The 26071-nt window shown below is 40.5% G+C and overlaps 3 protein-coding genes across 5 annotated transcripts in view; 1 reads left to right on the top strand and 2 right to left on the bottom strand.

Annotated features, from left to right (window-relative positions):
- Positions 1-4971, top strand: part of eys (eyes shut homolog) — a gene marked incomplete at both ends in the record, with an annotated part of 145668 nt that extends 140697 nt beyond the window's left edge. The window contains 4 exons of the mRNA XM_083988625.1: positions 1674-1848; positions 2090-2262; positions 2372-2533; positions 3779-4971. Coding sequence (XP_083844751.1) covers positions 1674-1848; positions 2090-2262; positions 2372-2533; positions 3779-4971 — 1703 coding nt within the window. The remainder of the gene's footprint in view (positions 1-1673; positions 1849-2089; positions 2263-2371; positions 2534-3778) is intronic.
- A 453-nt stretch (positions 4972-5424) lies between these two features.
- On the bottom strand, positions 5425-15904 carry phf3 (PHD finger protein 3). 3 transcript variants are annotated; one of them, XM_083988222.1, is made up of 16 exons: positions 15791-15904; positions 14407-14657; positions 13869-13994; positions 12436-13765; positions 11782-12058; positions 11331-11382; positions 10140-10245; positions 9859-10015; positions 9642-9758; positions 9263-9385; positions 9025-9169; positions 8721-8907; positions 8476-8623; positions 8288-8377; positions 7896-8091; positions 5425-7796 (listed from the first exon to the last, which is right to left on the bottom strand). In XM_083988222.1, exons 2-16 carry the CDS (start codon positions 14639-14641, stop codon positions 6061-6063), a joined length of 5025 nt encoding a protein of 1674 aa, XP_083844348.1. In that variant the 5' UTR covers positions 14642-14657; positions 15791-15904; the 3' UTR covers positions 5425-6060. The 3 variants fall into 3 exon arrangements, with proteins under 3 accessions (XP_083844348.1, XP_083844349.1, XP_083844350.1); XM_083988223.1 differs by lacking the exon at positions 14407-14657 and having other exon boundaries at positions 15791-15889; XM_083988224.1 differs by lacking the exon at positions 14407-14657 and having other exon boundaries at positions 15787-15866.
- A 1871-nt stretch (positions 15905-17775) lies between these two features.
- Positions 17776-23805, bottom strand: LOC310998520 (isoaspartyl peptidase/L-asparaginase). The gene is made up of 7 exons (XM_083988626.1): positions 23653-23805; positions 22554-22750; positions 20944-21086; positions 20551-20714; positions 20112-20230; positions 19763-19873; positions 17776-19195 (listed from the first exon to the last, which is right to left on the bottom strand). Exons 2-7 carry the CDS (start codon positions 22738-22740, stop codon positions 18987-18989), a joined length of 933 nt encoding a protein of 310 aa, XP_083844752.1. The 5' UTR covers positions 22741-22750; positions 23653-23805; the 3' UTR covers positions 17776-18986.
- Positions 23806-26071: the final 2266 nt, after the last annotated feature.

Raw genomic sequence — 26071 nt, 5'->3', positions numbered from 1 at the left:
ACCATAACCTTTCTGCTCGGGATGTAATGAGAACTCATGAGCGTCTAATCAGATCTGTGTGACCTTCCTCGAGCCCTAATCATGATGGCTGGCAGTGAACACACTGATAATGCACTTCACTCCCAGTTATCAACAGATCCTCACTCCCCTGTGGAAAGGTGGTAGAGGAGGCACTGTGGCTGCTGGGGGAAAGAAAAAGATAAATCAGTTAGCCAGTTTAAAGGGACAACGAGGAGTTTCTATTCGGTTATAAAAAAGTCTCACGTTAATGTGGATGAATCTCCGCTACCCACACTTGTTAATGGGCCCATTTTCGATAAATATATCGTTCTGTCTCTATCGTTATTTTGTTATTATTAGTGGTGGCGGAAGTGCTGGTCGAGCCGACCAGCGTTTCCTTCGTTGCGAATCATGAGAATAACGCAGCCGCATCGCCGTTTATGGTCGGAACTACGGTGGTATGTGAACCTCTTTGAACCTCTGACTTTAATTATTGATGAATGAAAACATGAGTCCGTCTTGCGCCCGGTCAAAGAAATGTACGGTGCGCGCGGAGGCTCATAAATGTAGTGTGAAAACGCTTCGCTTTTCCAAAACTCCTCGTTGTCCCTTTAAGCTGTTGATCAAATAACAAGACGTTATAGAACAGGGAAGTTTGTGTTTGTCTATTTAAATTTCATGCTGCTTTGATGCACTCATTTGTCGAAAGAGCTCTTGAACCTGTTGAACCACAGTCAGTTTTCTACATTCTCAAATATTACCATAAAGACTTTGGGAGAAAAATATTATTCAAGGAACAAGCTGAAAGTTTTGTTAAAGAATGTCTCCCACAAGAACAGATTCACAGCACATTTTCTCTAAGGTATAATTGTCAGCATCAGGTTTATTGGTTCTCTTACAGGAGTCGAAGTGTGCAGCCAAAACAAAAATAACCAGCTTTTGTAATCTTCCTTATAAATCTGCTCCGCTTTTCAGTGGTCTGTGTTTGCAGCACCGCAACCATCACTTGAGTCTGCCAAGTAGACAGCATCATGCCATGAATATTCATGAATGAGCATGACATTTCCCCTGCATCCTGTTTATGCCAATGACTAATGCAGCAGAGAGAAGGGAGTCTGCATGTGCAGATGACTACAAGGCTTGTGCTCAGGCCTTGTATTTATAGAAGGCCCAGTGTGCTGCAGGTACAGGCCAAAGCAAATATTGTCTTGATAAAATTGAATTATGAAAGCAAAAAAGCAAATATGATGAGGGGGGTGCGTGATGACAGGATGGGGGGGTGACATTTGGATTCTAAACCTCTGAAATCTTGAGTGTGAGCTGCAGAGACTTTATTCCATCAAATTCAAATTCAGCATTGAATAAAGATTTAAGTATGTATCTTTGATAGAAAACCCCGTGTTGTCACATGATAGAATAAACAACAATCAAAGGGATTTGTCTCCAACACTGCACATTATGAGAAGTGTTTTTTTTTCTTCTTTTTATTGGCCTTATTTGAGCAGGAAACTGAATTCAGATCCTAATCACATTTTTAGCGTGTGCACCTTTGGTTGTGGTACAAAGCCAAACAAAGGATTGTTGTTTCCTCTGATAATCCTCTTCCAGATAAACGAATGATATCCCACTGACGTTCAGTTTTTGGCTGCTGATGTGTTTGTTCTTTTCAAAAGGGTGCATTTTTGATGTGCAGTTTCGAACAAGAAGAGACAGAAAGTTCCAAGTGCTGGGACAGCCTGTGGGACATCCTGCCTTCGGGCGCAGTGTGGGTCAATGTGGAGTCACGCCGTGTGATCATATTCGCTGCAGGAACGGGGGAACATGTGTGGACTCTGGCTCATCTGTGTAGTAAGTGGGGAAAATATAAACAAATATTTGGATTTGTTTTCTGATTATTTTTAATGATTCCACTCATGAATAACACATGAAGGCCTCATTGTTGAGTGGCCTTTACCCGAAGGCTCTGATATGCTGTGTTGTGACTAGACAACAATAACCTACAGAGAATCGGTTACACAGCGCAACTATGGCGAAAGGAAACGCTGGTGTTTACAAGCTCCTCACAGCGTCTGATTGTGTCCGTCTGCAGTTGCCAGTGCCCATTTGGATGGAAGGGAGCGCTCTGTTCCGAGACCGTGTCTGTGTGTGATGTGGAGCACAGTCCCCCTCCTCTGTGCGCCCACGGCTCCACCTGCATCCCTCTCCCAAGTGGATATACCTGCCAGTGCCCCCTCGGGACTGCAGGGCTCTACTGCGAGCAAGGTTGCATCACTGAACACAAACTGCATCATTAGATTCTTTACTTATTTATCTCATAAGACGAGACCACCGCTGTTCAATTATTAACAGCTGTGTTGTTTTGCCCGTTCAGCTGTGACCATCAGTGATCCATTCTTCAGCGGGAACCTGTCTTCATGGATGTCTTTCCCACCGATGAGCATTAGACACAGGACTGTTTTGCAGCTGCAGTTCCAGCCGTTGTCACCAGAGGGCATCCTGGTCTACACTGCACAGCATCTCAGTGCAAGAGCAGGTGAGGACATTGACTTCCATAGTTAAAGGCCATTGTATTAATCATCTTCAATTAATAAATCAAATTAAAAAAGAATTAAATGAATGAATTAAAGGCTGTGTTCACTAGGCAGAATGCTAGAGTGTAAGAAGCATGAAAACTATGCCACCATAACCCACGTAATGTGATCCATCATCATTTGTTTCAGGGGTATAACAAAAGAATGGTACGTACATGATAGAATATTTGCACTTAACCTATAAATATGCTCCATTGTGCAGATGAAGCAATTTAAAAGCAACCTCCACAATTGTATAAATTCATAGAAAAATACCCCTTTGAATGAAACTGTATTGATAACACAATACAGTAGGCCTACTGGATCTAAACTGGTATCACTGTAGCTGATGTGTTGTGAACGGCTGATTTTAGTAAATGTTGTGCTAAATGTTTAATTAGCAGCATTTTGCAGACAAAGTATTCCAAGAAAAAAAAAGATGACAAAATACAGTTAAATCAGAGTGTCAATTCAATTAAATTGTAAAAACAAAACAAAAAAATGTGTTGTTCCAAATCTGGACGTCATATGAGGAATTTGAAGAGGCTCAAGGTGATTCTCAGGAAGGCTTGAAAAGAAAAATATTGTTCTGCTTCTCAAATTAAGGTTCTTTTATCTGTCTTCTCTTTCAACTTGTTTCTTGAGAAATGCTGGAAGGTTTTACTTCATTGAGCCTTTAACAGCTACTCAGATGATAGGATTTTTTATTAAAATTGATTTTTGTCACAACACACTGCACTTCAAACTAACACCCACAGATTTACTTCAAACACAAGAGACTTGGAATCTGCAGAGACAAAAAAAACACTATTTTTACTATTATTTGTGTGTAACACAAATATGAAGTATGTAGTATGTATGGAAAATATGAAATGCCAGTTTATGTGAGCTTGGTTTCAGGTTATTAAATATAAATCCATGCTGCTCTGGGAGGCTCAGAGAAGATAACATTCTGTAGACATATTCAGCCTGTGAGAAGGTTTCTGTTCACTGCTCTCATTGTATCTGCAAAGTTAAACCTTTATTTTTTCAAGCCTTACAGTTTCTAGCAGTGTTTGAATGTAACATTTAAAAAATTGAACTCGCCACAAGCAATGCCCTTGTAATTCTGCTCAATGCTGTGATCTAGTTTCTACTGTACAGATAGTATTGTGCACTGACCTTGTGTTACTAAAGTAAAGTAACTTAAGTTTTGTTTCTTCCTACAGGAGACTTCTTATGCCTCTCCTTGAAATCTGGGTTTGTCCAGCTGCGGTTCAATCTGGGTGATGGCACTCACGTGCTGCAGTCCGCCGGGCGAGTGGACTCGCGTGGCAGGACGTGGCACACAGTGAAGGCAGGCAGAACTGGTCAGCGAGGCTTCCTCAGCCTGGATAACAAGGAGGTTATAGAGAACGTGACTGAAGGGATGACCACCCTCGATGTTGCTACAGACATCTTTGTCGGGGGCGTGTCCACTCTCAGTTTCGTCTCCACTGACGCAACCGAAGGAGAGCCAATGGGCTTCACCGGCGGGCTGAGAGAACTTATAGTCAACGGTCAAGAGCTGGAGTTAACAGAGACGGGGGCAGCAGGTGGAGTGAACGTAGGGGACTGGGACGGGACAGCCTGCGGGTACAAGCTGTGCCAAAACGGAGGTCACTGCAGGCCAACAGGAAGTCACTCATTCACTTGTATATGCCCACCACCATGGACCGGCTCTGTGTGTAACCAGTCTGTCAGCTGTACAAACAACATGTGCAAACACGGCTCCTTGTGCACTCCATATAACGTGACTTCATACCGCTGCATGTGCCCCTTAGGAAGGGGTGGGAGGTTCTGTGACACAGAGATATCCACAGACACACTCAAGTTTGTGGGAAACTCGTACATTCGACACCTGGACCCGAGATACAACATAAGAAATTTAAAATACACACAGGTGTCCTTCAGTTTCCGCACGAGCTCGAATGCCAGTCTGATCATGTGGATGGGAAAGGCAGAGCACGAAGATGACGACTACCTCGCAATTGGACTCGAGAGTGGCCACCTCAAATTTGCAGTCAATCTTGGAGAGAGACTTTCCCTCCCATTGATTTTTAGAAATATTACAGTGTGCTGCAACAAATGGCATAATGTCTCCCTGTCTTTAAACAGCACCATTATTCAGGTGTTACTGAACAGTAAGAGAATCCTTTTTGAAGATGTAGACCCATTTGAGCGTTATGTGGCCTTAAACTATGGGGGTCAGATTTACTTTGGTGGGTTTGAATTACACAGAAACATGTCAACTGTCACCTCTGGGTTGTTTCCAAAGGGCTTTGAAGGAAGTCTCAAAAATGTTCATTTGTTTGAAGATACCAAGCCAGTGCTGTTTCTCAAAAGTAGTGAAGGTTTTAATGTTCATGAGGGTGATGAATAGTGGTGAAAATTTAATTCTTCTTTACAATAGCTGAAAATTTCCCTTGTGACACAAGCTTAAGCTATAATGATGTTTTATAATGCCCTTCTAGTGCTACACACAAGGAGATTTGTGTAAGACTTTAAATAGTTGTTGGGTTCTAGTTTTTAAAGGAAAGTTCATACCAAACTATATTGTACAGCTTGTTTCTTCACTTCTTATCTCAGGAAACTTTTTTTATGGCTTATTGAGATTTTACTCATATCAACTCAGGTTCATTGTCTGAGTCAGAGCTGTGTAAAGGAGAAACTTCAAAAACACATCATCTACCATGAATTTGAGTTTCTTTATGTCTGATTCTTTGTCGGACACAAAAACTTAACTGTCTCTGAAATCACTGCACTACTACAATTCAAATCTAGTAACCAAGATGTATTTCCCTTTAATAGAAAGACATGTGAGAAGTTTTTATAATCAACAATAAAAAAGGATTAGCTTTATTACGAACTGTACATAAACACACAGTGCAAAGGCACGCTTCATCTCTAATGTATATTACAAGCCAAAATGTACATACTTTTTCAATAGAAAGTAAGTTTATAAAATATTTAAGCAATTCTGTTGAAAACAACGCAAAGCTGCTGTTTAGATCCATCTTCAGTTAAATGTTTTCTGTTACATTCATTCCAAATGTTTGAGTTCAACTTAAAACTTCTCACCAAATGGTCCACACATGAGCTGTAGGTTAAGAGACTGTGAGAGCATTCACTGGCATTTGTAGTCGCTACAAATGTACAGTATGAACAGGAGAATAAAAAGTTTAAAAATTTGAAAACATTCCAATACTGCGTTGTTCTTGGTCTGAAAGGAATCCATGATAATCGTCACAGTCCCTCTGAAATGATATCTCAATTTTACTTTACCTTCAATAACATAAAATGGAACTTCAATTAAGGAAATGGCATGTAAGCTGCAGACCGGTGTATAAAATGACAAATAACTCCACTACAAGTGGTTTGAACCAGCCGAGTGACCAGCGAGTTAACAGCACTTCTCAAAACCCTGAATACTCGCTAGCAGGGCTTATAAAGCAAAACAAAAGCAACATAGTTATGAGTAACTGTCTTTTGAACTTCTGCGTCCATTCTCATAATCAGAGTCCCGCCTATGTCTGTGCCTGTCTCTGTGACGGCTGCCGTGGTCATCACTGTGGTGCCTCTCTTTCCTCTTCTCACTGTAACGGTCATCTGAATGTCCATGGTGCCTGCTCCTCTCTCTGTGCTTGTCGTCATGGCTGCGCTCGTGCTTTTTCTCCCTCTCCCGGTCTTGATGTCGGCTCTTTTTCCCGTGATGGGAGTCCCTGCGGTGGCCGTGCCTCCCGTGTTGGTCTTTGTCCTCTGTGTTTCGCGGCCTCTCCCACGGGTCACTGTACCGCTCCTCCAGACGCTTGTGGTCTTTGGCCAGCGCTGGAGGGTGCTCAGGTGACTGAGAGTAACTCTCGAGTCCTGGGATAGCGTGTGAGGTGCTATCCTGAAGCCACGGCGAGCTATGATTCTGATCCTGGGCATTTGGGGTGGGGATGGTGTGAGGAGCTGGGCCACCTGTGTAGTCATAGCTGCCAAGTACCTGAGGCTGCTGCTGTTGCAGTGGGAATGGTGCTGCACTGGTGTATGCTGGGAGATCTGGTACGGCTTGTGTTTCCGGTGCTGCAGGAGGATGTACTGTTGGAGATACTGCAGCACCAGTCTGGGACACGACAGGATCCTCCTTTTCACTAGAAAACGACTGAACAGCACTTTGGTTTTGTTCCTCAAGCTTGTTCTTAGCCTGAGAAAGCTGTAAATATCCTTGGTGAAATGGTGTAACTGGATCATTTCTACTGCTGCTCAGCACAGGAACAGGTTTAGGATTTGAAGCAGCTGGGTGGCTGGCTTTATCTTTTTGTAGCACCGTTGTTTTATCGTCAGTCACACTGGAATATGCTGAGGATTTTTTCAATATTCCGCTTAAAGGAGGTTTTGAGCTGTTTGTGGGATCTGAAGCAGCCTGGGATTTTGATTGTGACAAAGAATTCCCTTCAGACGTTGCTTTTTCAGTTTCAGACAAAAGGCCAGCATCGCCTTTGTTTGCAGAGGCAGCACTGCTAGTTTCAGTCCCACATGGAGCTGTTGACAAGCTTGCCAGGAACACTTCAGTCGATACATCTGGAGGCTTATCTTTCAGAGAAATAGGCGCGCTGTGGGTCACCACTGCAGCATCTTTTACTGATGCCTTGTTAGCAGTAGATGTATCAGTCGGGCTGGAGAGCTCTGGTTCAGCTTTGGCAGGTTTAGCCTCTTTCTTCTTGATGACAAAACGCTCCCGTGGCGCAGCAGCTGTTAAACTTTTGGAGTTTCCAGTTGATGCTTCAATTTTCAGAGCGGGTTGGGTCTTCGGAGCATCGTCTGCTGTTGTTGCAAGTTTTCCGCCAACATCTGGCAGAGGTGGTAACTCCCCACCCCAACCTACCAATACACCTGGAAGAAAGCGCAGTGGCTTCTGTGATTCCTGGTTGTTGGTCTCCTCTGATGCAGATGGCTCTTCAAAAGCCTCCGTAACTGGCTCATCAACATCTTCAGTAGTGTTAAGTGGTTTGTCCTTCTCTTTTTTGTGCGTGGCCGTCAAGGAAGACAGGAATAATTTCTCATCCTCCTCTGTTGCTCTGGTTTCTATAGTGGAGACGGTGACAGGCTTGATCTCAGGAATAATCCTGGCAGTTTCATTCATGTCAACAGGTAGAAAAACCTTTTTCGATCTCTGGCGAATTATGAGTCCAAGGAGAAGGTTTGCCCGGTTGTTTTCTAAGCCTGTCAGATAAGAAGATTAATTAAAAGATCAGGAATGTCTGTGTAATACGATGTAAAAAATGATTATCTATGTGGAAACAGATGCAGCGTTCAGGTTACCTGGCCCATCAAAGGGAACAAGCTGATGTGGAACTTTTTCAGTGGCACCCAAAGGAATGAGATACATGTCCTTCACTTGTTTCAGGTTATTGGACACCACCCCAAAACGTCTACGACTGCTGAAGTAGGCATACAGAAGAGTATAGGAGATTTCATCTTCATCTGTCTCAGGGGAGAAGCGAATGAGGCACACCTCCTTTAATGAGAGAAAAAGCACATGTCAGTAAAATCTTCCATCCATATACAAGTGAAGAAGAACATTGCCTGAGCAAAGCATCTGCTGCTCCTCACTGCAGTGAACCACAAGTAATTATGAGTGATTGCATTTAATAACTGTGCTGTGCTTATGAGCTGCATTATCATTTTTAGGAGGAAAACTGCCAAAAACTCACTTTAGTTCCACTTGCTCGAATCTTTTCCAAGTAGTCCCACACCGTCTGTGGACTTATTCTCCCGCCAACCTGAATGCTGTCTGGAAGGTCCTATTGGGGGATGGAAAAAACCATCGAACTTAAAACTGTACTTTTCAACAGCGACTAGCTATTAAAACTTTTAATATGCTCTGTTGTGTTCACTTTACCTCAGTTATGTTATCCAAAATGCCTGAGACGGGGAACGCTTTTGTCACAAGTCTTGCCACATTGTGCATATGAATAAATCCTCGCCACAGGGACTTCAGGGTGGAAAGGAAAGCTGCCTCGTCGTCTCTTCCAGCTACATGATCTGACCTGTGACGAGTACATTATCAATGAGGATCTACTCGTAACTTGCAAAAAATAGCTTACACATGAGAACCACTCAACAGTGTCTGATACAATGACATACCTTCCTTCATAGCCCGACTGAGCATTTCTAAAGCTCTCCTCTAGTACAGAAAGGTGCAGGTCATCATCTATTGCAGGAGGGGTTGTGCTCTTTGTTTCTTCTGTTTTGGTGGACTGCCTCCGAACAACTGTTGTAGCTACTTTGACCACTTTGGTGGGTGCCTCCTCCACAGGGGGCGCCATACGACCTACAGAAGGAAAATGGGAACAAATCTTTGATTAAGGAGATATATACATTAAGAAATATGTTTTTTTTTTTTTTCTTTTTAGGTGAGATGAGGTTTGTTCCTCATGTCAGTGTTTACCTGTACAGATTTTGCAGTGTAGGTCAAACAAGTGAGACTTGTGCTGGTTGGTAGTGTCTTTCTCTGTCTTGGTACTGTCTGTTTTATTCTCTGGGGTTTTTGGAGGTTCTACTGAGACTTCTGTCACTTTTGGAGGCAAATCCAGCTGAGGACATGGGTAAAAAAAAAAAGACACATCACCTTCTTTTACTTAAATATACATAATTGAGTATTGAGTACTATTTGACTTGTCCCTTACCTCTATAGGGTCAGGTACTTTCACTGGTTCTTGGCTTTCAATTTCAATTTCACCCTTGTGTGTGATCTTGGTGATGGGTCGTCTCTCTGCCTCTCTTTGCTCTTTCTCAATCATCTCAATTGCCTGTAAAATCAGAGATTTATTGCTTTAAGGGGGTGATTATTATTATTATTATTATTTTGCTTTCCAAAACACAACATCTATTAAAATGAATAAACAAGGACAGAATGTTAATAATACAATATAGGTTAATATAAAGTACTTTTTTATACCAGGATTATTGTGAACTATTCATGAATTACTGTCTGTTATCAGGGTGTGTTCATGAAATAACTTTGGTGAGAAATTATAGCAACACAGCATGTGCAACATTACTTACATGTCGGTTTTCCCTCTGGCGCCAAGCAGCCAATTCTTTCGAGGCCAGTTCCTCAGGACTCATTCGAATTAGGTTACTAGGAGAAATCTCCCCTTTGAGAACTCTCTTAAAGAGGACCTAAAGGAAATAAAATGGAGATAAGTGAGATGGAACTACATTTATATTCAAACTGAACACTAATACACTTGGATTGTATCTGATTTAAAATAGTACTTACATTATTTTTAGTATCCTTAAGGTTAAACATGAGGCTTCTATACTTGTTCTTGTATTTGTTGTCAGTGTCTTTATACAAGTGAAACAGCTCTCTCTCCGTCTTCTTGGCAACTTCACAGGCCCTCTCAACTGAGATGTTCAAATCAGACTCTTTCAACCTAAAATGAAGAAAAAAAGAAAAGAAAACGTCACATTTGTTGCACTTAGGTAATTGTTTGTAAAGCTATTTAATTCCAGCATTCATCACTAGCATTTATCACTTCCAACTCAAGAAAGACTTACCTCTGTATGAGGATCTCTTTAAGAGAATCACGCACACTTCGTCTGATTGCCTCCACAGACACAGGTTTCTTTGAAGCTGAAGATAGAGTCTTACTTTTTTGAGCGCCTATGAGGACAGAATGACAATATCCAGTGAGCAGCTGAAGGAAATCTGTGGCTACAACGATGGCACAAGAGTGTGCTCAGTGCAAAGCTATGATACAAAATTATATATTGAATGCTCAATGTGAGAAACTCTTTAAACTCTTGTCAAAGAGATGATAAAAGAGAAGTTTGCCTTGCTCTGCACTGAACAAAGCAAGCACATTGTAGATGTGATTGTAAATTAACCTCAATAAGCAAACTTGACCACAACAGTAAGTAGACAAACTGTATTAGGCACTAAGATGACATTGACATTGGCTCCCCAGTATGTAAGCAAAGAATAACTGAAGCAACACAATAAAACTGTGTGCAGCTATTTTAAGGAGTTGCTCACCCTACACACCCCCCCACCTCCCCTCCGTTCCAAAAGTATTTGACTCCAGAAATGTCCTCCCCCGACACTTCAAACTCTACAGAGAACTTTGATGAGTTTTTGAAACATAAACATTGAGCTGGGAGACAGTTTCTGAGGAGGTTACAAAACAAAACTCTAAAACTTTAGTATTTTTGTGCCTTTATTACGATAGGACAGTCGGAGAGAGACATGAAATGGGGAGTGAGAGAGAGGGGGAACGACACAAAGCAAAGGGCTGCCAAGGGTGGAATTGAACCCAGGGCCGCTGCAGCGAGAACTACAGTATAGCCTCTGTTCATGGGGCGCTTGTTCTACCAACTGAGCTATACAACGCCCCCCAAAACCGCATTTAAAATATTCCTATTGGTATTTTTTACACTGGCAACATGCTACAACCACATGTGCCACCACACTACAATCAAAATTCACCTCCCACCAGTCGACAGGTAGCTGTAGCATTCCAGCATCCCTATTCACTCAAGTGGACTCCAAAAGTAACGTTTATGCTCTCCTTCTCCTATCTAATTAACAGCCACATTTTAAAATCCTTTAGCATAATTGTGATTGATTTTGTTCGAGCAGGAAGTACAAAGGTCAAATAAAGTTTGAAGGGGAAAAAAAACACCCTGTGTTCTTCTGTGTTGTAGTAGCTGTCTTCATTTGAGCTTGTTTGTTAGCCGGTAATAACATACCTGTTTTATGAGCTGCATCTCTGACATCTGTGGACTGCCTTCTGTCGGGGTCCTATTTTAGGGTAGGAGTGCAAAAAGCGCATTAGTTATACTATTATATTCTCTGTCATAAAGAAAGAATATATCAGCAGAATGTGAAAAAGGCCAACAGGTAACATGAATTCTTCTAACCCTTCAGCCAAATATGAAAAATAGGGTGAGTTTTATGTGCAGTAAAATGTACAAAACTTTAGTGAGTACACTGTGTTAACCACACACCCCATGTGCAACCCTCCTGCTAAGTAAAAGCAAAAAGACAACAAACCCTTGTATAGTGGTAACACTGGCTATGATTAATATCAGAGGATGAATAGGCTGGGGGAAAAATAGAATTTCCGTTGGATGTGAAAGATTTAAATTTCTTCAATCCATGACTAAACATTTCATTGTAAACTCTGGCTCCACTGCTTACCTTTCTTACAGGTCTGACCCCCCCTGATGTAAGAGTCTGGGAGGGTCCTGGTCTGGGCTTGGGAGGCAGCTTGAGATCCTGCACCTCAGTCTTTACTGGAACCTCTGGTTTGGCTGCACTCGAGGGCTCAGGCTCCACTTTTTTGCTTTCCTCCTCACAGCACTTCAAGCACACGTACATCTGGTCCTCCTCCTCCATTTCGCGCACTTTCGTCAGGTCGAGACCAACGCAGTCACCATGGAACCAGTCGTCACAGCGACCGCAGCCTACCATGAACCTAGACAGAGTAGGGCTATTATTAAAAGTGTGTTTGCAAATGAGCCTTTTGAACCCTCAGAGTACTCTCTGACATAAATTCATATTAAAATTCCTTTTTGTTTATGCAAACATCTGCTTATCATTTTAACCACGCTAAGGCAGTGATCTTATAATCATGCAAATACTGTAGTTCACTGGCTTTCACCTTTGCTCCATCATGCCAATCATCTCAAAACTTAAACCCCTTCAAACATTCTGTGCTGGTAAATGTAGAGCTTTCAACTTTTCAGTGTAGTTGCAGTTATATTGTCAACTCAACTTAGACCTACAACATACACTAAGTCTGTGTAACAAACTAATAACATAAAAAAAGAGAAGGTAAAGAGAAATACTTACGTGTTATTGTGGTGTTTCTTGCACAAGCCACAACAATTGTTTCCATCCCATGTAGTGTCGCTGTTCGCTGGTTGCTCCTCTGCCGTTTCCTTCTTCACAACAGGAGCGTTATCTGGAATGAACAGCTGCGGCTCATCCACAGAGATGCTTCTTGTATTTTTACTTTTCTGTCTTTGAAGGATCTTTTCTGGCTTTTTCAGTTTGGCCTTTTCCTGACCCACTTCTTCAGGCGGTTTTAACGTATGGCTTGGATGACTGTGTGCTTGCTGAGCTGGCTGGAATTTGGCGCTATTATTCTGAGGAGGGGTCTGTTTGGCTGGTGCCTGCTGATCACCAACACGGTTGCTGGATGATGGGCTCTTCTTCACTACTGAGCTAGGTGAACTTGGTAATTTTGGCTTCACTTTACCATCTCCTGTTCCCTGTATCTTTTGCACTTTAGTAGCATGTTCACTTTGGGTGTTTTCGGCCGGCCTTTTCAGTGGTGCAATGTCTTTCTTTTCCTTTAGCGATTTCATTTTGTGCGGGTCACCTCTTTGGATGATTTTCGACGGCGTGGTTTGGGATACTTTCTGTTCCTTAATCATATTGCTGGGTTTACATGAAACCAAGTCCTTATTCTTGTTTGGAGTCAGTCCTGGTTTAAGCTTTAGTGCATTTTTGGCCACGATCTGTTGCTTTTCCTTACTGTCAGTCTCACTAACAACAGTTCTCTTGTCCTCATTGCTTTGTGGCTGTTTGTTGTCATCTTTTCCTTTAGCGACTGACTTTTGCTTCCCAGAACTGCTCTGATTGTCAGGCTTCGTCTCCTGTGTGCAGGGGCTCCCTACTAATGCCCCATTAGAGGTCTGCACATCATTAGGATTCACATATGGGCCCAGCCCAAGCGCTGCATCATCAGTAGAGCTCTTCTCAACTGCATCCATTTCTGCCGTGTTCTCAGGTACGGGACACTGTACGGTGACAGCTTCACCAGGCAAGACAGCAAAACCTATGTCCCCAGCATATGAAATACCGTCATCAAAGCATGCAGCCTGGCTTGTGTCAATGGTTTGTGTATAAGAGGGTCCTGGAAGCAACTCGATCTTGAATCCCCCAATTGTGACTGTCAACCGTTTCAATACAACCGAAGGATTTAGCCATAATCCACCATCAAGATCACCGACATTGATGCGCCCTCCCATAATTAATTCTTTCTTTAATTGGGTGCCTTTAACTCCTTTCTCAATGAGAAATGACTTCTGCAGTCTGTTGGCTGGTTTCCTTCCTGGTCGTCCACGAGCCATGGTGTTTGTAGATGTAGAAGCAGGTTGTGGACCACCACTATATCCTGTCTCAACAAGAAGAAGGGAAAGAAAGAAAGAAAATGTGTCACACCATCTCAAAATGAATGTCACTTGTGGATACATAAATGTAAACAAGTACCAACTTACCGCATACTAAATTACGTGAAAGTTTCTTCGGCCTGCCAACAGGTCGCTTGACTTGACTTGTGGACTCTCCAGCTTCTGCAGTCAGTTCACTGCCAAGACTTGTGGGTGCTGAACCTTCATCGAGACCTGCCAACAACAGCAAAAAAAAAAAATTTAGATTATCGTCCTGTGAATCAATAGGAGGTGCAAATATTCTAAGAAAAGTACAGCAAATTCACAATAACATTTTGTCACAGTACACAAAACTTTTCTGAACCACAACTGAATTTTCCTCACTTGCTGTATCCATTCAACTTTCCACAACGTATACAGCTAGAAACATTTGGTGTCGTGAATTTGCTCTCAAGCTCTCAAGTAAAACACTGCTTGAATATGATATCTGACAGTACAAACAGATGTTGACAGTGAGGATTTTCCCTACCCACCACCATATAAGGAGTCAAAGGTATAAATCACAACTGAGAAAAACCAGAGCAGGTGCTGCTGATTCATAAATAATGTTGGCGAGTAATTATTATAAACTAAATACATAATCTACCTGTAGAGCCAGTAACCTGAAAAGCGGAGTCCTCATTGTCCAGCAGATTGAACTGAGAGCTTGCACATCCAAACATAGGATCTTTGTCACTGAGCATGTTCTTCAGTGAATCTTCCAGTCGGAGTCCTGAACCAAACTCATTACTGGCTTCGCATTCCAAATTTTGAGCTACTATCAGGGAGTCATCCAACTGGTCACTGGGTATTAAATGGTTAAAGGTGTCCACAATATCCATGAATGCTGCTGCCTTCCTGCATCAGAACAACACAGAGTGCAGGAAAAGCAGGTGTCAAGTAACTCATTTTGATTATGCAAAATTACGTTGATAATTCTTCCAGACACCTACCATGCGTTATGCCAGTAGCAGAGAATATATCTCAAGATGGTCTTACTGGCAAACCAATGACAATCTAAGCAAATAATCACTGTTTATAAAGGGCAAACTAGTTTGAGACAACTTCTCCACACTTGCAAGCAGTGGTATAACAAGGTTACAGAGGCTTGTGCATAGTCTGTAATGGACCGCTGTTACATTAGAGACATTACAACAAATATAAAAACAACTAAGTTGTTGGTCAGATGTTAATGCTACATGTCCAGCTGTCCGACTACGTTGAGCCAACGTCGCCTTGTTTTTCTTTTTTTTCTGTAGCCATTGCAATGGGTCGTCAGTGTTTACATAGCCTACAATCGAGCACCGTGGATGCGCTGACGCATGTTTAAATTAATGCAAGAAAACCATTTCCGTGGTCAACTTTGGCAGTGTGTACGGAGTGAGGCTAACGTTAAATGACCCGCAAGTTAGCGTTTTCAAATCAAGTACAACTGCACAAAGGCCAGAACTGATAAAGCATGTACACAAAAACATTAGCTACCTAAATCTCAAACAGAAAAGCATGGACATCTCTGTATATTCATTTAATATGATCTAATGCAACATAATGTCCATATGACAGAGTATGTGTGGTCAGGTTCTACCACTGAGATGTTAGCTAGTTAGCATGCTAACGTGACAACAACCGCTGCAGAGCGCGTTGGTAACGTATGCTACCAAGCTAACGCTAACTTAAGGTGGAAGTTACAACCCTAGGGAAGTCGCCTTTTTAAAATGAAACAGTATATTTATGAACGGCATTCACGTCGATTTGTGTGCGTGTCGGCAAAGCGGACACAAGTTGCACAAAACCTGTAAATATTTTTATTGCACAGCTCGATGCTAAATCTGTCATTCAGGCTTGCTAAGTCGCGTTAGCATAGGCCCTGGATACCAAGTTTGTTTGTAGCCTGGGAGCTGCTAGGCGAGCACGCCCACATGCAGCCGTCCCTAACGCCTGCAGCTGAGATATTAACAAATATCTTGGTGCACATATAACTAAACACTCACCTCTCCCTTGCTGCAAGGCCGTGTCCAGTTCGCGTGAGGTTACATACTAGCACAGTTGGTCCCAGTAACTTCCTCCAACTCAGCCGTCATTCGCCCCTGGTGCTGCAAAGCCCCTGACAGGCAGCGCCGCTCGTCACGTGTCTTGTGTTTACAGGTAGCATGGCAGCCGACAGCTCAGAATTAAAAAAAAAAAAACTACTCCTCTCCTCTTATTGTCATCTATCTGAAAGAAAAAAAAAATAGGAGTCAAGAAGAGTATGATTGAAAACTTTAGAAATCAGGTAAACAGCTATAAGGAATAACATGAACGGAAGCTGCAGCGACTGCGAGAAAAAAAATTGTTTAATATCCATCACAACCACAATCTTTTAATTTGGTTTACTTTGTAAAATCTATTAATATTTGAGAGTCCTGGTTATTTGTGTATGCCTGAGTAAAACTAGCCTATCCAAAAAACTTTAAGTTTAGTGACAGCTGTGTGTGATGTGTGTGAATCCATGTTTATTGTAAGTTACCTAGCCTATGTGATGTTTTAAGAGCCTGATGCATTTTGACAGAAATGTCAGACAAAGGCGCCCGGCCCTAATCAGTGCCACTGCACTCAGACATTTTAGTTTCGTTTAGTTTAGTTTAGTTTTATTATTGATCCACTTCCTCAGCAGCGATTATTCTTCCTGGGGTCCTAAAGGTTGCCATGGTGATCCTAATTGCTTATTTCATGAATGAGACATTCGATTGAGAGATATCTCAGATTGAAGAAGAGAGATTGATAGGAAAGTCGAAAGTGATCAATCAAATTGAGCTGTAGTTCAGAAGTTCCTAAACAAACCAGAGACAGCAACCCTCCAAACAAACAGATTTTAATAAGACAGTTAAGATTAAATATCAATAGGCTATGTATACAGCTATTCAATAGGCCTACCCTGCATCTGTGATTCTTACCAGTCCTTTAATGTGATGCCAAATATCAGTGCAATTCAAATCAGTAAAATCCAAAGGAATGCACTCCAAAAACGTAATTCAATTCAAATGAATTAATTAAATAAATTTGAAAAGATTCAGATATGTTCAGTTCAAATGAATTCCAACAAATCAAGAAAATTTGATTCAAATTCAAAGTTGAGGGGCAAAAACACTTACCTGGGGTCTTATCCTCAGCAGTTGTCTTGCACCACCTGCTGTCAAACAGCTCCCTCCTCTCTTGAACCTAAAGTCAGGGCCACTCTCAGCTCAGGCTCTGTAGTAGATGTGCAGTTCACGCTCCCAAAGGCTAACTGGTTAACTTCACAATGATCTTGGTAGGATGTTCTGTACCACAATAGCCAATATACACATAAAAATTACATTATTAAACGTTGCCTGGTGGAAATCTAAAAGGTATCTGTAAGCCACTATCTAGAATGAAACAGATAAGTTAGGGCTCCATTAGGCCTATGTCTGTATGAATGTAGTAGGAAGTGGCCCCCTGTTGTTCAATTTAACCATGCTGTTGCAATTAATAACACTGTCCATAATGATGTTTTGTCTTCCTTCTTTTTGTGAAAGTCAGAATAACTAAGCTGCGTTTGGCTGCTTTACTGTAGTGTGTCAAATGTGGGATAGGCTACTCAGGTTTTGTGGAGTCCTTGTCCTTGCAGTGTTTCTCTATCCAGTCTTTCCAATGAGCTGTGGAGGTTGAATGTGACTACACAATACCTGCTCAGGTATGGTGTTTTCTTTTCTACTTGCATCATCCTACCGACTGTTTTGATAAAGATGTATTCTGTGTTTGAACTGTCCGGGGTAGCAGCCTGTTGTACAGGATCTGACCTCGATGCCTCTGTCTTTCAATGTCAAGACGAGAAACTAGCTGGTTTGACAGTGGTGAAGAAATTGGCATAAGCAGTGAGAGGTTGACTGTGTATAAGAAATATTTGCCTTTGTCAAAATGCATCAACAGTGCAATGTAGAGAAAATGAGAACTTTAAAAGCTATTTGATGTAAACATGTCCATTTATTTCCTTTTTATTAAAGTGAAAAGATAAAATATCACATCCTGCAGGACAGGAGTTACCATACAGTCAGTTACCATTCTTGGGTTACCTTCTTTAGATTAATAGTTAATAGTACATTCATTTTAATATTATAGGCTACTAAAGCTTAAAACCTGTCACTACACCTCTGACTATGGATCACAGTTATGTTCATTTACATTTCTCATGGAAAACAAACAACATGGATATATGAAAACAAAATGATTGAGGTGAAATTGCACTGCACACAATAATTACTAAATATTCATTAATGAATTTTTGTGGATTAATAAAGTAATTCCTATTTGTATAATTCATATTCGTATTCATATTCGTAGAAGATTTATCTAACCCCTAACCATCTAAGAGGAATTTTAAGTGCTAATTCTGAATCAGTCTTGTTAACAGCGAGTATCTCTAGTCAAGCAGCCATTGTTTCAAAGGCTGAAACCAGGCCAACAATGCTGCAGGCCGAACAAAGTGAGCTCATGAATGAGACTACAGTACTTCATATAAAAACAAAAACAACAGTGCACTCAAGGTGCTTGAGGAGCACTTAAAACCAAACAACTTATGATGGAAGTGAATGACCTTTAGTGAATATAAAGTGACAGATACATTTCACAGACAATGCAACACTTCTATCAGTTCATCAGCTCAGATTGAAAAGCTCATTTCACTGAGTGCTATGCAATCAAACAAATAATCACTAAAATGGGGGCTGCTCTCCTGTCCCACTATCAGGACAATTACAGCTCTCTATCGTAAGGTCAGAATGAAGTATGCACAAAGACTGACTACTGATATGCAGTTTACTGACGGTCCATTAAATCTTAGAAATTACACCTGCACTGACACCTGTGTTTGCATTTGTAATTATGCAATAACACAACCAGTCAAATGGATGGATTATGTGCTCCATTCACTGAGATTCCTCAAGACTGTAAAATGTATCTTATCCATCCATTTCAGCTTGTTTCCCTGTACATATGAACAGTATGTAGCTTTTACATCACACATTAGACAGGAGAAATATTGTTTAATAAAACAAAGAGAACAGTAGCTAATATAAGCAAGACCAAATAACCCAAAATGGAGTGAAATTGCAGAAAAATATGTGGAATACAGTTCTCCATTATACTGTTTAGTATAATGAATAATTTGGACAAAAACTGTTATACTTATTATGAGGACAGCTGCTCTTTAGACCTTGTATTTTGGTCTAATCCATACCACAGAACATCACTTTCCACAGCAGCCCAAGCCATCCGTTCTGTGGTAAATGTGGCTGCCCACTGCCCCGATGGAGAGACCACAATCACACCTCCTGCACCTCGAACACGGTCTCCCATGTACTGCAGAGACAACTGTGAAGCATCTGCTACTGATTTACCTGGAGGAAGAGGAAAAATAATCCAACATTTTGAAAATTTGTTTACACCCCACCCTCCCAACCCCCACCTGAATTCATACCAAAGTTGGAACTACCTAGCTCTACGTCTGATACCATTGCAAATTCAAATAACTTCCCTTAATGATAGAATTGAATGTAAATAATTGATAACTACTGTAACTGAATATTTTACAGTAATCAAACTAATAAAGACAATTTTAATCCAAAGAAACCTTTACTTTCAAAAATGTATCATCTCTAGCCTGTGGATATTCTCATTCATCCAGGTCATAGTTATCTCAAGGAAATTTCAATCGAACGCAACTGGACTTGGTTATTTGTATTATACTGTATATACAAATAACCAAGTCCAGTTGTGTTCGATTGTCATCTAGGTTTTTACTTTCATGCAACCAAAGTCTGTGTAGAATTAATATAGTTCTATCGCATCTGTGATTGAATGATTGATGACCCCCCAAAGTGGTGCCATTGAATTATACATCAATATTATTGTATACACTGATATTGTTATATATTAAGTTGGCATTATTATACCTGGATATTTACCTTGTTCTATGTGTGAAAGAATGAGTCTGGCCAGTGTGACTTTCATAATGGACTCTCCATGACCAGTACAAGACACTGCACCAAAAAAGTTGTCTGCATATCCTCCGCAGCCTTGTTTCCAAGAGAGAGCATCAAAAAACAAACACACACAAAAATTAAGTCATATTTTAAAAAGCTATCACTGATAGGTCAAACTCAACAAAGATTAACAATGTTGTGAGTAGAAATCTTACATCTCAACCTGTTTAGAAAAAGCATTTGAAACGATGGTGTCCTGTAAATGAATTTGTTCTTTAGCTCATGGTGTAAAAGGTGTTATTTGAAAGAGTAGAAGTTAATAAAGTCGTACCAATAATGGGAGAGTCTCCTACACGGCCAACCATTTTATTTCTGATCCCTCCAGTTGATGTTGCACATGCAACATTACCAGCACAGTCCACAGCAACTGCCCCAACTGTATCATGGGCCCTTGAATAAAGTCAAATAAAAACTATATTATCCAAATTGCTGTAACAGAGAAAGTATGCAACATGCACTCAACATGTCTGAGTTAACTTCGAGTTGTGTCTCTACACTGCAAATTAACAGCACATAAGTTAAAAGATAAAGCGAAGAGATCTGTAATTGTGTACAGTAAAGCATTTATATTAATAGTGTTCATTCATTCTATTTCAAGATACTGTCAAGCTGTTCAGGCTGAAAAGATGCTGTATGTGTCGAGATTTATGAGGAAATTAAAGTCCAGACAAGAATGTGTCAAAATAAAGTGAAATACTGCAGATACCTACCAGTGAGAGTTGAAATCTTCCATTACACCAGTGACATAATTCTTATGTTTCTCCCATTCTTTCCTCTCATACTCAGTCACCAGTGTCTCAGTGGGAATTGTGGCCACACCGATGCTCTCTGCAAACATGTTTGCACCTCTTCCCGTCAACATGGCGTGGGCAGTCTGAGGGTTTTTTCATGGCAGCAAACATGGAAGAAAAGGTGAACATTTATTTCATTAAATTCACTTTGATATGTAAAACTAATCAATTCATTGCACACAGAAGCTCCCCTCTGGAAACTTTCATAATAAAAGGATATAAATCAGTATTTGAATCTCTGTAACTCTGTGAGTGTAAGTGATGTCCTACTGTTTCTGTTCAAGAGAAACTAAAGAGTATTTGACATGACACCTTCTCCATCACTGCCCGAGCCAGCGACACAGGGTTGGCAATGTTCTTCACACAAGACACTGCACCGCTGGCAAGTGTGCTTCCATCCATGATGATGGCATCCAGCTCCACTTCTCCATCAGTATTTAGTGCTGCTCCATGCCCTATAATTAAATGTCACAGCCAGTAACTAACAGCAACAATGGCTCAGGCAAATATTTGATGGAGGTGTTCTCACAGCAAACAGTGCAGGTAAATTGTTGCGTGCTAATCTAAACTAGATGGTCTTAGTCAGTGCTTAGCAACTGAATAAAATCTAACAACAACAGACAGTAATGGCAAGAGGATAGAGATGTGTTTTCTCTCCAACTTTGTCCACTGAGAACTATAATGTTAAGTATCCATCTGGGCTTACATTAACTGCTCCATCCTCCACAAGTCCACAGGGTGGTGAGTGACAGTGTAATACAAAACAGCACCAATGACTGATACAGTGTTCACACTGACAGAAATTTATAAGGCTTATATCGTTGATGCATTCTTCTGATTGGTCCTTTTGGTTATTCTAATGCCTTCACAAGATCAAGGTCACTGTGACCTTAATCTCTGACAGTCATCCATGAGTCAAAGTGATTTCTTAATGCCAAATTTGAAGAAAAGAATTAGAAAAGAACATATAAAAGAAAGGATGGATGGAATGAGGGTCAGTCTGAATACATAATACATCCAGCCCCGGCTGTTACCAGTGCATCAGCACAAAAATACTGCCCATTCACAATATGTCAGTGGTCATGGTCGAGACCCTAAAGTGAACAGAAAACTGCTCAGGCTTGTATTCATTTTATTTTAAATCCAATTTATCCCAAAGATGGTTATGTTAATGTCAGCAGGAGCTGACTTCTATTCTGTAAGGGGTACAAATCTAATCTAAATCTTTCTTTTCTTTTTATATATCTTTTGGGGCTTTTTTGCCCTTAATGACAGGATAGTTGAGAAAGACAGGAAATGGGAGGCAGAAAGGGGGGCAATGACACGCAGGATATTGCCACTTGGCACGGGATTCGAACCGGGGTCGCCTGCAGTGAGGTCTATAGCCTCAACACATGGGGCGGGTGCAGTACCAACTGAGCTAAACACCGCCCCAATCTAACTTTCTTTTGGCAAGTTGAAGTGAACACTTCTCACAATTGGAGGAATGTGTTTAGGGAGCAAATGTAACATCATTTAGACAAAACTAATATATTTAGTGACATAAAATAAAATGCTGATTTGAGTTTTGTTCAGATATCTAGGACATCATCTGGATGATGAAGATGAGCCCCATAATTAGTACAGTAACCACCTCTGCTGACTCCCATCATCATCAACACCTATGGGGTCTAGGTGGATGTTGACATCACCACCAGCAGATGGAGACAGAGGACAAGAGACCAAGCTGACTGCAGAAGAGGTGAACATTGACCCGCTTCTGTGTGGACAGTTAGGAAAGTGTCATATTTATTTTTTTATGATGAGAATGAGATAGGGAAAGCACCAACACCTGTGGCCTCCATCTTTTTCTCTTTTTTTTTTTTACAAAGATCAGTTCATCATATCTCATAACATAATGTGAATACTCCCATGTAGCCTACCTGCATTAAACACAGTATTATCCTCCAAAGTTCTCACAGCTGCCTCCACAGCATCCACTGCATTTCCTTTTCTTTTCAGCACAGCGAACCCTTCTCGCGCAGCGGCCTTCACACCGTCAACAGAGGCCTCAGCCAGTTCATCTGGTATGGCCCAGGCCCCCCCATGCACAACTACAACTGCTGACATCTTAAGGTTCCTGCAGGGAAAAAAGGTCAAGGTATAGTATAACAAAATGTAGGCTATAGCTAATGAAATACTGGTTTTCTAATAAACCAAACAGTAGTCTCTCTGCCTTTGAATTTAAAATATAAACAAACTTTGTAGCATTGCATTTCTTTTAAAATTGGTTTGACCCAGAGCAATAAACAAAATACAGTAAAATACAATTTATGAGAACTTGTACTTTTGTGATATGTAAAATTGGAATAAACCAACCAATGTTTCAATTGGCAAATATGTGACTCTGATCCCTTTACCCATTTCCTTTCACATTTAAACTGTTTTTAAGCAGTTATAATAACATAAAGTATAATTAAGAGCTATGGATCTTGAGGTGAGACTGATTTGTCAGCTGCTATTTCCAGGGTCAAAAATCACACTTGAAACTTGACAGTATCAGTCATTCACAGAAAAATATTCAACTACACTATCAGAAAAAGTTGTTTTCATGCATACACGTGTTTCAGCTGATCATTTCCGACCCCATATTGAGCTATAAATTATTATCATTTATATTAGCCTACTTTTACTGTATTTCTCTCCTCCACACTTCTCTTCTATCTGATCTTTCCAAACTTAACCTGAGTCACTGCAACATAGACACATTCATTTGAATGAGCAACTTATGCAATAGCTTACTAAGCCATAACACTTAGGCCTAATGGCAGGAGCAGCAGCCGCCTTGCACCATCAGTTATATTTACAGCTGGTGGCCACACCTTTATAATTAACCGTAATCATCTTCTAATCAAGACTGGATAATCTCTTTGGTCATTTTAGGAAACGTGCAGCTGATTCCTTCATATCCTGAGAGTGGATCTGACTTTACCAGGAAACACGTGAGAAAAACACTGGACCTAAACGGACGTAAACACTTACTTGTCTTTTATAATAGTGCAACAGCTGGTTGAGTCAGTGTGTGCAGATTTTAATGAGATGTTAATATCCAAACATCCAACAAGTCCTCACGCTTCAGAAACGCTCCGCCATACGTGGTTCTGTGAGACTTGACAAATGTTTTGCTCAAGTTCATCGGCCACTCTCACACTTATGACAAGTCTAATATCATTTAGCCAGTCCGACTTCCGGGACGAGCTTTCAAAATAAAACCCGTGTTTTTTCATGACCCTTGGGAGCAATCATCAATGAAGGTTAGTGGGCAGATATAGGCTATCAAGTGTGTGTTTTTTCAGATGTCAGATGAATGAGTAAGATGCAAACAGAAAGTTTTCAGACTCCGTCACTTTGTTATTTTACAACTTCATATGAAATTATTAAATTCAAGAAGAACTTTCCTGGTTTATAGCCTACAAACATTTTTTCATTTAAGAATCATAGGAGCCACCGCATCTGTTAACAGAAATCCTCAACAGATGGCTTCAAAACAGAACTTCTTCTATTTCTTAATATAGAGAATACATTGCAAATCGTTTATCAACAACAACAACAACAACAACAACAACAACAACAACAACAACAGAAACAAATAGGGAAGACAGAGGATGATTGTAACACTTTTTGTCTCTGCTCCTATAACTTGCATAATGTTCATGGTAGGGCTGTCACATTTTGACACAGAATTCATTATTTCATGTCAAATGCAAGGAGTGCTCATAATCCATGTAAAATTCCAGGAAAGATGGATGCCACTTAACAAAACAACAAAGGTAAAAGGTGTTACAACCATCCCCATTCCTGTCAGCCATTGTTTGACTACACAGTTAAAATGTTTTAGCCTACTCACTAACTGTATTTAGAAACTACATACTAAAGAATATTCGTGGGTTATAAATGAAGAATTCAATATTTAATGCTTACCTAATGCTTAATAGTGTGTAGGCTACTTACTGTAGTGTATTATAAAGTGTTATCCAACTCTAAACTACATACTAATGAGTATTCATGTGTTAATGATTAATTCAGTATTTAATGCTTAATAGTGTGTACTTATAAAGTGTTACCCAGAGTTGTACACTTTTATTTTGAAAACCAAGTAAAAAAAAAAAGAACAAACTGTCAGAAGCATCTTCCCAGCTTGATGGAGGCAGGGCTTAAAGGGGGCAAAACGAGGACAGAGTTTATCAGTTGACCAAGCAATCACAATGGGCATAGAAACCTCCTTCTAGCATCAGTCACATTAAGTTGGATTCGGTACATCAGTAAACTTCCATGTTCTTGTGAGGAGAGTGAAGGGGGTATTGTTGATATTTGTGTCCAAAGCATAGTTAATCTTGTTTATCATCCCACACTAGGGCTTCAGACAGGAACCATGACTTGAATAATAAATAAACATTTAACAAAGAACATTGGTATTCACTTCTCGCATTCATAGTTAAAATATTGACACAATCTACTGTAGCACTTCCATAAAGAGTTCAACTCATGCAAAGACAAGCGACACCAGCCCCTGAAGTGTGCCATATGTCCTAAAGAATGCAAATAAACACACAAAAGGCAAAGGAGTATTGCAAGTGAAATGTGCACATTATGAAGCATTATGTGGTCTATTGAAACTTTAAAAGACTCATTTGCTCATATAGCAGTGAAATATGTAATGTTGCAGTTTGACCACTAGAGGGCTGCACAAATCCATGAAATTTGAAAAAGTTGCACTACGGTATTTCAGAAAATTGTAGTGAAATCACAACACACAACAATGCATAACCAACAATCCCATAAAAACATTCTCTGCATAGACCAGCCATTTTCCCCAGACATATTCTATTTCCTTTAATGTCACAATGAAGGAAGTGATGTCTGTTTCTTTTTTAAACTTTACTCTGAAGCTACAACCATACCATAGCATTACGAGATTAAACCACATTAGTCATAATCAACATTACCGTAGCACTGGCAAGATTAGGAATCATTTAATTGAATGAATATTACATCAGTGAAGGGCCAGCAAGCATGAAACGTAAAGTCAGTGCAGCTGACATGAATGAAGTCACTCGTGTTGGGTTATAAAGGAGAAAAATTAAGTTGTGCCTCGTTTCAGAGAGAAATGAATCATTCATTTTGAAATATGAATAAGGCTGAATATTCATACAGATGTGCAAGGTTTGTTATTGCTAATGAAATAGTTTCCTGAATAGATATTTAACCAAACCAAGACCTCAACAACATAGTCTCAAACAATCTACTTTGCAATAACTTCAAGCTTCATATCCACCCCTAAACTCAAGACACTATAGGTCAACCGGTGAATAGAGGTGTAAAATTTAGAGTAATGAGTAATAACATGTTCACACAGTCACTTGAACTAGACTTGGAGTCATTAATGTTCTGCTCACATACA

This window comes from Trachurus trachurus (assembly GCF_905171665.1).
Source record: "Trachurus trachurus genome assembly, chromosome: 15".
Classification (NCBI taxonomy): domain Eukaryota; kingdom Metazoa; phylum Chordata; class Actinopteri; order Carangiformes; family Carangidae; genus Trachurus; species Trachurus trachurus.
Note: the sequence above shows the minus strand (reverse complement) of the source record. Positions and strands in the feature narration are given on the sequence as shown.

Coding starts and splice junctions, on each gene's coding strand:
- LOC310998520 (XM_083988626.1), bottom strand. CDS start 22,740: ATGTCAGCAGTTGTAGTTGTGCATGGGGGGGCCTGGGCCATACCAGAT. Junction 20,715..20,943: donor CTCGGGCAGTGATGGAGAAG/GTGTCATGTCAA, acceptor AAAAACCCTCAG/ACTGCCCACGCCATGTTGAC. Junction 19,874..20,111: donor AGGAGACTCTCCCATTATTG/GTACGACTTTAT, acceptor CTTGGAAACAAG/GCTGCGGAGGATATGCAGAC.
- phf3 (XM_083988222.1), bottom strand. CDS start 14,641: ATGGATATTGTGGACACCTTTAACCATTTAATACCCAGTGACCAGTTG. Junction 9,759..9,858: donor TTAAGGATACTAAAAATAAT/GTAAGTACTATT, acceptor TATTTCCTTTAG/GTCCTCTTTAAGAGAGTTCT. Junction 8,092..8,287: donor TTCGAGCAAGTGGAACTAAA/GTGAGTTTTTGG, acceptor CTCTCATTAAAG/GAGGTGTGCCTCATTCGCTT.